This window comes from Ahaetulla prasina, chromosome 2, assembly GCF_028640845.1.
Source record: "Ahaetulla prasina isolate Xishuangbanna chromosome 2, ASM2864084v1, whole genome shotgun sequence".
Taxonomy (NCBI): domain Eukaryota; kingdom Metazoa; phylum Chordata; class Lepidosauria; order Squamata; family Colubridae; genus Ahaetulla; species Ahaetulla prasina.
The window spans coordinates 42,021,906-42,035,421 of NC_080540.1; the positions used below are offsets into that span (position 1 = coordinate 42,021,906).

Consider the following 13,516-nt stretch of genomic DNA (forward strand, 5'->3'; position numbering starts at 1 on the left):
GTAGAACAGTAATGATCTCGCTCTAAAGGTATACCATATAAGTCCATTTGTATATTTAATCTGTTTGTAGACGCCCATTTACCGAGGTAGCCCTCGACTTGCAATCACAACTGGGACCGGAAAATCAGGAGATATAGGGCAGCTCAAATGAGTATAAAGATTTATTGCAAGCTTAAGTTCTCTATAAGAATCTGGCCAATTGACCGTTAAGGGAAATGAGCAGGAGTTAACAATAGAAAGGAATTCAAAGTGGGCTGGACTTAGATCTCTTGTCAGCACGAAGGGACTCGTGACTTATGACAAGTTTGACCCCTCCCTCGGGTTCAGCCTGGTTATCTCCTACTGTCGTGTCCCACTCCTCCACTGACGGCCGGGTCAGGGAAATCCGAATCAGGCTTGCCTCTGCAGCTCTGCCCAAAGTCCTAGCAAAGTCCTCAGAGCAGGCAGGAGACCAGAAAGTGACTTCAGCAAGTTCGACTTTGCCTAACTCAGAGACTGCCAGAAAGCAGATCCTTTATATAGGCCATGGGGTGTGGCTCCATGACTCAGCACTCATTAAGGCCTGCCCCTCCCTTCCTTCTGTTGCCTCCGCCTATCCAGTCTTCTGATGCGAGGGTCACTCCAATCAGCAGCTGTTGGAAATAAACTTTCCTCAGGCTCACATGCTGTGGAGGAGAGGGAGGGGTCTAGCTGCTCCGTTTGCCTGGGCATGAAGCCAGGGCTGGGGCTGGGGTGCTCCTCCTCTGCAGCCTGCTTGGGCATGGAGCCAGCGCTGTCCGAAGACATCTCCGTGGTCATGTGGCCGGCATGACTAGACACCAAAGGCGCACGGAACACCGTTACCTTCCCACCAAAGATGGTCCCTATTTTTTCTACTTGCATTTTTACGTGCTTTTGAAACTGCTAGGTTGGCAGAAGCTGGGTCAAGTAACAGGAGCTCACCCCGTTACACGGCAGCACTAGGGATTCGAACCGCTGAGCTGCCGACCTTTCGATCTACAAGCTCAACGTCCTAGCCCCTGAGCCACCGTGTCCCTTAAGTTGAGAACTACTATACACTAGTTTGTTGATTTCTTTGAAAATATAGTGCCCAAAGCACTCCAGAAACAGTCAGTCCTGTTAAATTATTCTCATCCTCTGAACTAGCTACAATGCCTCCCCTCTTTCTTGAAGCTACTGTCATACAGGGGAGTGAACTGGGGAGCAGAGCTGTGCACCTTTTTTTGAGTGCTTTGAACCTCAAGCAAGCATGAACACAACAGATCTCTGTTGTTCATTAAAACATTTTCTGCATGAGCCTGAAAATGTGTTGCTACATGATGTCTCCAAGCTTATGTCTGACCTTTAAAAAACTTCTGTTTAATTAATCACAGAGAGAGGTGTTACACCGACCGGCCCAAAGTTTAAAACATTTCTTTCAATTAATTTTTGAAGCACGATCATTCGCCCTGCTGAAGAGTTCAATTGATGAATCGGCGCTACAGAAACAATAAAACTACAATGTCTCACCTGAACTAGTAGCTCCAGCTTCCTATCATCCAGAAGCTGTACTTGGCAGTGTCTGCCTTCGGACATCTGTAAAACAAATGGAAGAGCATTAACTGTAGAACAGTAATGATCTCGCTCTAAAGGTATACCATATAAATCCATTTGTATATTTAATCTGTTTGTAGACGCCCATTTACCAAGGTAGCCCTCGACTTGCAATCACAACTGGGACCGGAAAATCAGGAGATATAGGGCAGCTCAAATGAGTATAAAGATTTATTGCAAGCTTAAGTTCTCTATAAGAATCTGGCCAATTGACCGTTAAGGGAAATGAGCAGGAGTTAACAATAGAAAGGAATTCAAAGTGGGCTGGACTTAGATCTCTTGTCAGCACGAAGGGACTCGTGACTTATGACAAGTTTGACCCCTCCCTCGGGTTCAGCCTGGTTATCTCCTACTGTCGTGTCCCACTCCTCCGCTGACGGCCGGGTCAGGGAAATCCGAATTAGGCTTGCCTCTGCAGCTCTGCCCAAAGTCCTAGCAAAGTCCTCAGAGCAGGCAGGAGACCAGAAAGTGACTTCAGCAAGATAAGTTCGACTTTGCCTGACTCAGAGACTACCAGAAAGCAGATCCTTTATATAGGCCATGGGGTGTGGCTCCATGACTCAGCACTCATTAAGGCCTGCCCCTCCCTTCCTTCTGTTGCCTCCGCCTATCCAGTCTTCTGATGCGAGGGTCACTCCAATCAGCAGCTGTTGGAAATAAACTTTCCTCAGGCTCACATGCTGTGGAGGAGAGGGAGGGGTCTAGCTGCTCCGTTTGCCTGGGCATGGAGCCAGGGCTGGGGCTGGGGGGTGCTCCCTCCTCTGCAGCCTGCTTGGGCATGGAGCCAGGGCTGGGACCGGGAGGTGACCCCTCCTCTTCAGCTTGTCTGAGCATGGAGCCAGGACTGGGGCTGGGAGGCATACATTCCTCCGTGTTCGGGAGCAGATAAGAAGGCCCCGGCTGCTGTGAGAGCAGGCAAGACACAACACCTACACAGAATTTCCATTGTTAAGCAAAGTGGGTTTTAAATAGGTTGCACCTGATTTTATGACTTTTTTTTTGCTGTGGTTGTTAAGCAAATCACTGCAGTTGTTTACTGAATCACGCGTTCGTTAAACAAATCTGCTTCCCCCGTTGACGAAAGCATGTTGGGAGCTCACTGGGAAGGTTGCGAATGGTGATCATGAGACCCTGGGATGCTGCAACTGTCGTAAATACATGACAATTGCCTGAATTTTGAGCATTTGACTGTGGGGATAAGGTATGAGATGGTCATAAATATGAGATGGTTGTAAGTATGAGGACAAGTTATAAGTCAGTTTTTTCAGTGCTGTTGTGACTTTGAGCAATTGCTAAATGAATGGTTGTAGGTCGAGAACTATCTGTATACACATATACACCCATATGTATAACATCATAACAGTATCACTGATCTGCTCTTTCCATCATTTCTGATCTAATTCAGTTTTTATCTCATGGTTTTGTTGGCTAGGCTCCAAGTGAAAGTATTTCTCACATGGTTTGTGGTAGTCTAAGTGGTTCAAAGTGGTTTAATTATGAGATTTTTGTCTCATCTATAAACTGAACCCCAATGGTTGCAAACAGGTGGACCTGCTGTGGATATAAAACCTTCCTTTCTCGCCACCCCAGCCCAATTCATAAACAACACTGGAAATCTTGATTGCCATCCAAGGTATCATCTTCCAGGCCCTTGTTCAAGTTTCCTGATGTTCTTATATATGAAACAAGCATGCCGAGTTTTAGCTTAGGAGAATGTACAGTATGGGCTCAATCTATGTGATTTATAAATTATGATTTCTATCTTGGTGAAATAAGTTATAAAATCAGTGTATTGATACTTTTTGTTTTCTGTATATAAAATGGACGAGGACAACTTTCCCCCAGTCTGTCAGAGATTCTAAGACCTGATAATACTCCAGAATTGTAACGTCAGGCAAAGGTGTAAGGAAATTCTAGAAGTGTAATCCTGTCAGGTGAGTAATGGTGAATTAGATAGAGCATTGGTACCCAACCTTTTGGGCACCAGGGACCGGTTCTGTAGAAAACAATTTTTCCACAGACTGGGGGTCATGGTTTCGTGCTCTACCTAAATCCCACACATGGGCAGATGTTTTGCTCACTTGCACAGACTGGTTCCTAACGGTCCACGGATCAGCACAATATCTGCAGCCTGGGATTTGGGGACCCCTGAATGACTAAATGTGGTAAATTCGTTCCACAGAAGAAACCAAAAGGAGTATAACTGTTTTTCTGTCTTAAAAACTCTTTTATAAATTCAAAATAGTGCACCATATAAAATGATGGAATTCAATTCACTGTTAAAACAAATGATCTGTACAAATAAATTCCATGTGGCAAATGTTACAACAATAAAGATGACTTTCCTATAATATGATGATACGAGTAAAGGCACAGCTTTAGCAGTGAAAACCTGATTTCATGCTTGCAACTTCAGATATGTGATATAAACCCTTCAGGATATTTTTGCTATTCTACCCAGGAGCAGCAGGATGCTCTGATCTACCAAAGTTGCTGTTTTAGGCAGTATTTTTAGACCCCACAATGTTAAGTTACACTCCAGATGTATTTAGATGCTATATAAACAGGAAGCCCCAAGGGGAAAAAAACCCCAAATTTAGGAAGTAAAAAAAAGCAAGAATAAACCTGTATATCTAAATACAAAATAGCATCATAGCAAGGAAGCTTTGGAGAATTTTCTTTTTTTAAAAAATAATATAGAATTCTGATTTATTCTTTGCTTGATTTTATTTTCTTGAGGCAAAAACATGTTTGAATTGGCACGTTCTGTCACCCTCTCTTCTTTTATCATAAGACTGTATTTTCATGTTCCCAAAGACGTTGTATTTTTAAATAAGCAAAAATGCCAAGACATATTTGGAAACAAATTACAGTAGGCACTCTCTCTCTGTGTATATTTATTTCGAGGATATATAATTGTCCACTGCTTAGTTAGAATCAAATTACTCTTTTCACTCACTTTGATCACCTGTGCACAAACAAATTCTTTCCCTTCTCCTCTGGCAGCCAAAATGGGGCACTATTTTATTTACAGATATTTATAGATCCCTCACATCCTGGACATAAACTGTTTCAACTCCTACCCTCAAAACTACGCTATAGAGCACTGCACACCAGAACAACTAGACAAAAGAACAGGTTTTCCCCGAACGCCATCACTATGCTAAACAAATAATTCCCTCAACACTGTCAAACTAGTTACTAAGTCTGCACTACTATTAATCTCATCGTTCCCATCACCCATCTCACTTATGACTGTATGACTGTAACTTTGTTGCTTATATCCTTATGATTTATATTGATATTATTTCCTGATTGCTTATTTGTACTCTATGACTATCATTAAGTGTTGTACCTTAGAATTGTTGATGAAGGTATCTTTTCTTTTATGTACACTGAGAGCATATGCACCAAGACAAATTCCTTGTGTGTCCAATCATACTTGGCCAATAAAAAATTCTATTCTATTAATCTATGACTCACCCATCAAGGTTATTCAACTGGAATCCTCACATTTTGTAAAGGAGAAACTTGTAGAATATTGTATAAATATAGTACGACCACTTGGTTCAAATGTGGTTCCTTCAACGTATATCAAATTCCCACTCCCACGGGGATAATGAGTGTGGAAGCTGGGTAATCAAGTATGTTTGGAGAACAGCAGATATGAAAGACTGCAATAAGGCAGGATCCATTTTTAAAGAATGAAGATAAAAGATGAATTTTTAAAGAGAACTCTTAATTCAAAGTCATATTTTTAAAAATAGTTTGCGAATGTAAGTAATCCAAGACTTAATCATATGACTTGTGCCCAGGGCTATTTTCAACAGTGAGCAGAGAAAGGAAAAGTATATGAGGCTACATATGAACAGTCAGGATATTAATATTTAATAAAGTAAAATGAATAATGAAAGTAAGCACTGACCAATCATATGCTTTCTTCAAGTTCAGAAGAAAGTTAGTACATTCCCACGCTTCTGTTTTCATTTCTCCCCTTCAAAATGAATACATATTGTTTGAGTATATGTAGCTTTCTCTCTCTTTTTGTAAGTGCTCGCAGACATATTCAAGCCACTTTCTCATCAAGTAGGGCACTTTAAAGAAGAAAAAGGCAGCATTAAAAAGATAATCCTATCAATTCTAAATTTATATTGATATTGTTTGCTTAATTGTAGCCTATGACTATCATGAAGTGTTGTATCATTAAGTGTTAAATTTGTACCCTATGACTATCATGAAGTGTTGTAAATGTTGTACCTTGAAGAACGTATCTTTTCTTTTATGTACAGTGAGAGCGTATGCACCAAGACAAATTCCTTGTGTGTCCAATCACATTTGGCCAATAAAAAATTCTATTCTATTCTATTCTATTCTATTCTATTCTATTCTATTCTATTCTAGAAGGCCATACACGGGGCACCAAGGGGCCGTGCATAGTCCCTTGTGCCCCATTTTTGGCCTGACGGCCTCCTGCAGCAACCTACTGGCCAAAACGAGGCACCCCGTTTTGGCTGGCAGGTTGCTGCAGGAGGTGTCCATCCCATCTCTGCCCCCTCCCCCGATTGGACGGCCCACAAAGAACTACAATGCTGATCTGGCCCCTGAAGAAATCCAGTTTGACACCCTTGCAGTATTCTGTATTACTGGCATTCTGTATTACTGAAAAGATTTTAATATGATAAAGCTAAAAAAATTAATGTACTACTGAAACTGGCAAATACGATGTTTCATATTCAGATAGAAATCCAAAAGTAGATAAGTCTTTCAGCTTATGTAGTTTGGGACAAAATGGAGTGACTGGTTATCCACATAGCCCCAGAGGCGTTTTGATGACTCTTGTCCTCCCCTAGGTTTGATGGCTGAAAAAAACCCTGCTATTTGAGGTGAGGCATATCAAAGGGAAGGGGACGCGGTGGCTCAGCGGCTAAGATGCTGAGCTTGTCGATCGAGAGGTCAGCAGTTCAGCGGTTTGAGTGCCATGAAATGGGGTGAGCTCCCGTTACTTATCCCAGCTTCTGCCAACCTAGCAGTTCAAAAGCACGTAAAAAATGCAAGAAGAAAAATAGGGACCACCTTTGGTGGGAAGGTAACCACGTTCCGTGCGCCTTTGGCGTTTAGTCATGCTGGCCACATGACCACAGAGACTTCTTCAGACAGCGCTGGCTCTTTGGCTTTCAAATGGAGATGAGTACTGCCCCTTAAAGTCGGGAACAACTAGCATTTATGTGCGAGGGGAACTTTACCTTTACCTTTATATCAAAGTTAAAAAGACATATTAATGTTAAAAAATAATGAAACTCCCAATATACCAGCTGTACTTCTGTGATTGATGCAGTTCCATGCTATTTGCAATTTTTGAACACTGAAAAACCACTGAGTACTGGTCTCAGGCACCAAAAAGGTACAAAAGGTGTACAAAAAAGTACACAATTTCTGTAGCTGTAGTGGAGAATTCATTGCCCTCCATAATTGATTCACTAAGCCTACCACCTTTGGACATGTCCACAGACAAAATTTCCAGGTTTCCAGAATTGCAATTCCACAACATCTGGATGCTACAGGTTTTACATTTGTGGTTCACACGAAACCTGTTCTGAATTCTGTTATCTTCAGAGACAAAGCCAAGTAGAAATATGAACTTGATTTTCTTTCTGGCTCCAAGCAAAAATGATTTCATTTTTTCCCCCAGAATTTACAGTATCTCATTAATTTCATACTTGCTGTTTCTCTGTTTTAACGTCTGTTTCATGCGTTCTAGAGCCATTTTGCATTTTAAAACATGCTATATCATTTTAATATAAATTTAATTTTAAAAACTAAGCGTTTCATTGCAGGTTTCCTTGGAAACTCGTGTTTGAATGGCCATAAACTATAAATAATTAGTGAAAAAATTACTGTCTTGAATTACTTTTTTCTCATTATTTTTTAAAAAAAATCAGAATGCTGGGAAAGCTTGATTCAGTTGTATTTTATGAGTGTGCATTTAATTATTTCAACAACTGTTTCAAAACGGTTATGTGACAAAATGCAGACAGCAATCTGCATGAGCTAATTCTATTGGCATTATTTCTGATTTAGCTCAAAGAGATCATGGGTTAGAGGGCAAATGCATTACATACCAATTTTAAATTTTTAACATCTCATAAGGAACTTTAAAAAATATATATATCATGTCCATTTTTAAAGATCCCAAAGGAATCTGCCCATCCTCCAGCTATTTAGCTAAAGCGGTTAAGCTTCTTGTGGAATGAATGGCTGTCTGATTTAAGAATGGTTTATCTCATATTAGCCTAATCCTGTTGGCAGACAAAAAAGAACATAAACCAGGTTAATTCACTCTTAATTGAAAAGGAACAGCATCACTGCAGAAAAGCTTTATCTTGATTAAATTTAAAATTTCATTACATCAAACTCATATCACCTAATTTTGGTTAATGGCTACCGGCAGATAAAAATCTTCATCCTCCATTTGGAGTGAATTTATTCTCTCCAACTACCTAATTTACACAAAGCTTAGCAAATTTGTCAGGATCTTCTTAACACTGTTAATCTCTCACATCTTTCCTTATGACTAGCATATGACCTGTGAGTAGCTTTGAACTTTCCTCACTTTCATCTAACCATGATACAAATATGCCCTAGCAAAACATTTTATTCTTCTGTGTCCCCATGAAATTGTCTCCATTTCTTCCCAGCCCTCCTGTGAGGCAGGCTCAAAAGTCAACTATTGTACTTGTATTAAAGCAATGTTTTGTATCTTAAGCTAACAACAACCAACAACATCTGCTAAGTTTGTAAAATCTGTAACATTTTGCTATCCATTCTACCAAAGGTATAAATGACCAGTAGCAAGTGCAATCAGAAGGGTGCTTATTGTTATTTCAAGAGCAACTCTTCTTCTCCAATTAGCTGAGTTTAGTGATTATTTTTCCCTTAAAAAGCTGGACAGAACATCAACACCTTAAATCGGGGTGTCAAACTTGCGCCATCACGGCAGCGTCACATGATGGATCGCGACTCCCCCCCTTCGCTAAACCGGGCATGGGTGTGGCCAGCGTGTTATGCATCTGGCCCGTGGCCCGTGAGTTTGACAGCCCTGCCTTAAATTGTTCCAGGAGGTGTTTCCACACAGCTATCATGTGATCATTGTACCTGCAACAGTAAGCATCCTAGACATATTGTAGCATTTTGCACACATTTCCATTTCCAGATATTTTTCAAGGGTTGCTCCACATAAAGCACATTGCAGGAAGCAAGATTAGAGGTAATCAATATATGAATAACTGTTGCTAAATCCAACCAACTCAGAAAGGGATACAGCTGGCCCGTTAGCTGTAACCTCACAAATTCTTTATCATGGTTACCTCCTGTGAATTGGCATTGGCAGGGTAAGATAAATGGCTTCCAGATTGCAGACTTGCTCTTTATTTATTTATTTATTGTTCAAATTTATATACCGCCCTATCTCCCACAGGACTCAGGGCGGTTTACAGGCATTTAAAAAACAGATAAATACAATCTAAAAAACAATTAAAAAACTTATTATAAAGCCTAACAATTAAAATAATTAAAAATATAAAAAATAAAACCCCACTTAAAACCCATTAATTAAAACCTAACTCAGTCCTGCGCAATGAAATAAGTATGTTTTGAGCTCACGGCGGAAGGTCCGAAGGTCCGGAAGTTGACGAAGTCCCGGGGGCAGTTCGTTCAGAGGGTGGGAGCCCCACAGAAGGCCCTCCCCTGGGCGCCACCAGGCGACATTGCCTCGCTGGCGGCACCCTGAGGAGTCCCTCCTGTGAGGCGCACGGGTCGATGAGAGGTATTCGGTAGCAGTGGCGGTCCGTAAATAACCCGGCCCTATGCCATGGGCGCTTTAAAGGTGGTCACCAACACCTTGAAGCGCACCGGAAGGCCACAGGTAGCCAGTGCAGCCTGCGCAGGATGGGTGTTATGTGGGAGCCACGAGGGGCTCCCTCTATCATCCGCGCAGCTGCATTCTGGACTAACTGCAGCCTCGGATGCCCTTCAAGGGAGCCCCATGTGAGAGCATTGCAGTAATCCAGGCGAGGCGTCACGAGTGCGTGGTGACCGTGCACAGGGCATCCCGGTCCAGAAAGGCGCAACTGGCGTACCAGGCGAACCTGGTAAACGCTCTCCTGGAGGCGGCCGTCAAATGGTCTTCTAAAGACAGCCGTTCATCCAGGAGGGCGCCTAAGTTGCGCACCCCTCCATCGGGCCAATGACTCGCCACCGATGGTCAGCCGCGGTTAGCTGACTGTGCGGGATGCGGCATCCACAGCCACTCTGTCTTGGAGGATTGAGCTTGAGCCTGTTTCTCCCCATCCAGACCCGTCGGCCTCCAGACACCGGGACAGCACTTGATAACCGTTGGGGTGGTCCGGTGGAAAGGTACAGCTGGGTGTCATCCGCATACAGCTGATACCTCACGCGAAACCACTGATGATCTCACCCAGCGGCTTCATGTAGATGTTAAACAGAAGGCGAGAGGATCGACCCTGCGGCACCCACAAGTGAGGCACCTCGGGCCGACCTCTGCCCCCTGCCACCACTGCCTGCGACCGGCCGGAGAGATAGGAGGAGACCCACCGATAACCGGTGCCTCCCACCCCCAATCCCTCCAACCGGCGCAGCAGGATACCATGGTCGATGGTATCGAAAGCCGCTGAGAGGTCTAATAGGACCAGGGCAGAGGAACAACCCCTATCCCTGGCCTCAGAGATCATCCACCAACGCGACCAAAGCCGTCTCCGTGCTGTAACCGGGCGGAAACCGGACTGGAGCAGGTCTAGATAGACGGTTTCATCCAGGTGTAGAAACTGATATGCCACCATACTCTCTACAACCTTCGCGGCGGGTTGGAGACGGGCGATAATTACCTAAAACAGCGGGTCAGGAAGGCTTCTTAAGGAGGGTCTCACCACCGCCTCTTTCAAGGCGGCCGGAAAGACACCTCCACCAAAGAAGCGGTCGTAATCGCCTGGAGCCAGCCTCGTGTCACCTCCTGAGTGGCCAGCACCAGCCAGGAGGGCACGGGTCCAGTAAACACGTGGTGGCATTCAGCCTACCCAACAACCTGTCCATGTCCTCGGGAGCCACAGGGTCAAACTCATCCCAGACAATGTCACCAAGACCACCCTCGGGCACCTCACCAGGGTCACCGCAATTTTGGTCCAACCCGTCCCGCAGCTGAACGATTTTATCGTATAGATAACCGTTAAACTCCTCAGCACGTCCCTGCAGCGGGTCATCCCGCTCCCCCTGATGAAGGAGGGCAGGTCACCCGGAACAGGGCGGCTGGGCGGTTATCTGCCGACGCAATGAGGGAGGAGGCGTAGCAACGCCTCGCTTCCCTCAATGCCACTAGGTAAGTCCTAGTATAGGACTTCACTAGTGTCCGATCAGCCTCAGAACGGCTAGACCTCCAATTGCTCTCTAGGCGTCTCTTTTCAAAAGAACAGTCCTCTCCAAAACAGAATCCACTCTTTCCCCCTCAGGTCCATTTTTCTCTTTACTAACAACTATTTTGTCTTATTTCCAACATCCAAACCTTGATCAAAACTAGGCAATGTACAAGCAATCTGCTTACTCAAAAGAATGCCATCACTGAAAGCTGTTGAGTGTTACAGGAAAACTAGCAGTGACTAAACTCTGTCACTTAGTTTCTGAGGTAGATTATCCACCACTGTGACCAAAACAGACTGAGTTCCACTGTTCCAGATCTTGACTGAAGCCCTGACTGAACTGAATCAGTGTAAGTTTGATCCAAATATACCTAGAGTTGCAAAGCAATTGCCTTTTCGATTACTTTAGCTAGGAACTGAATATTCGGAACTGGCCTATACTTACAGATATGGGAACATGAAAATTCCAATTACCAACTTTAACACTGAAAATGCAAAAGAAAAAGGGGACGACAGAGAATGAGGTGGCTGGATGGAGTCACTGAAGCAGTAGGCGTGAGCTTCAATGGACTCCGGGAAAGCCTGGAGGAAAGTTGTCCATGGGGTCGCGATGGGTCGGACATGACTTCGCAACTAACAACAACAACAAACATTGAATTCAATCCAATCCTGGCCAATTTAAGCACTCAAAAACAAGATCAAGCAAGGAGTCCTCTATCTACATGTCCTCTATCTTGAGACCCATATGCTGAAAAAAATCCCAATGAACTAAGGGAACAGTTGCCGAGACTACCACTCCACAGTATAACCTGTCCCTTTAGTAGGATCCAAGCAATAGAGGAGAAGCCACTCAGTGCAAGTACTCCTTACTTCTACTACAACCATAATTGGAATCAGAAAGGGAATTGAGCAAAGGGCTCATTAAAGGAGACATCATATGGTTGCCTCTTTTGTTCAACAACTGCAATCCTGGCTCTCCTAGTTGTGGTTGTTAAGTGATCCCTCAGCTCATTCAGTGGATGGAGTCCCAGGTGAAGTGTGGGATACCTCTGGGGGAAGGGAGGTACATCGTAGGAGGTTTTATAAGATTTTCCACTGACAGAGACATACATGGCCTATGCTGGACCTCCCACTGTCTCTGTTCCCCTCCCCCCCAAGAGGCACTCCACAGTCCGTACCACACCGCTTCTCTCTTCTATGCTTGGATTTCAGCTCTTCTCTTCTCTAGTAGCTTGCTGAAAGAGCTGCCTGCCTTCAGTGCATGGAATGGTATGCCCAGCAGGGTGCAGGAGTGGGGCTCTGATCTTCAGGATGTGAAGCTCCATTTCTCTACTCCTTGCATGGAAAGGAACACCTTCAGCAGGGTGGAGGAATTGAGTTCAGCTAATGCACCATGAAGTTTTACAGAATGCTGGAGAAACCAAACTGACCTGTAAGAAAGACCAAATGAAGTACAGAAAAGAAACAGGACAAAGCAAAGAATTACAAACCCAATGCATAAAAAATAATTAGAAGGCAAAGCAGACAATAACAAAATCTGGCAATGGCTAAGAGCAGGAAAATTGAAGAAAGAGACAGAGTGGCTAACTCTGGCTGCACAAGACAAAGCTTTAAGAAAAAACACATACAAAGTTGAAATTGAGAAGACATCAACAGACAGCAAATGCCATATTTGCAAAGAAGCTGAAGTGGACCACCTAGTTTGCTGCAAGAAGATTGCACAGAATGTCCCTACAAGCAATGGCATCACAAAATAGCAACAGCGTTGCTTTAGAACAATGTTGGCGAACTAACACTGGTTGGTTCCAACCTTTTCGGCACTGAGAAACCAGAAGAGCAGCCTCCCGGTGCACATACGTGTGCTGGGAAGTTGATCTTCCGGTTTCCAGTATGCACATGAGCACCAGCCACCTGGTCTTCTGGTTTTGGTGCGCATGCGTGCGCGAAAACCAACTGGTACCCATGTGCACACTAAAAACTTGAAAATCATCTTCCTGGCACGCAGATGCGCACCGGGCGGCTGCTCTTCCAGTTTCCGGCACTCTGGCACACTGGAAGCCCAGCTGGCCGGTGCGCCAGAACCGGGAAGAGCAATGGGCGATGGCTCGTGTGCCCAGAGAGATGGCTCTCCGTGCCACTTCTGGCACTCATGCCATAGGTTCGCCATCATGGCATATCTACAAGAAATTCCATTTGTTTGCAACCATAAACTAGACGAGGCCTGTCAAACTGGCGGCCCTTGGGTCAGATGTATCACATGCAGGCCATGCCCGCCCTCACTCCACAAAGGTAAAAGACATCGTGATACGTCACAATATATCACGTGACGCGATCAGGTTTGACACCTGTGAACTAAACAAAGTAATAAGAGAATGAAGAAGATAAATTTAGAGTTCAACAGACCGGCACCTACCACATCACATTCCAGCTTTAACAATTTAACAGTTGATAAGAAGTCTGGATAGTGGACATGGCCATATCTGGAGATAGCAGATTAG

The 13,516-nt window shown here is 44.0% G+C and overlaps 1 protein-coding gene across 5 annotated transcripts in view; it reads right to left on the bottom strand.

The window, feature by feature from the left end:
- The window catches only part of FRMD4B (FERM domain containing 4B), a 313,746-nt gene that overhangs the window by 162,242 nt on the left and 137,988 nt on the right, over positions 1-13,516 (bottom strand). For 3 of the 5 annotated variants that reach the window (XR_009153579.1, XR_009153580.1, XM_058170349.1), the window contains exon 2: positions 1,510-1,575. The exons of the other annotated variants lie outside the window; for them this stretch is intronic. Coding sequence is in view for 1 of the 3 variants with exons in the window: in XM_058170349.1 (XP_058026332.1) it covers positions 1,510-1,575 (66 nt within the window). In the remaining 2 variants the exon portion in view is untranslated. The remainder of the gene's footprint in view (positions 1-1,509; positions 1,576-13,516) is intronic. 5 annotated transcript variants of the gene reach the window in all.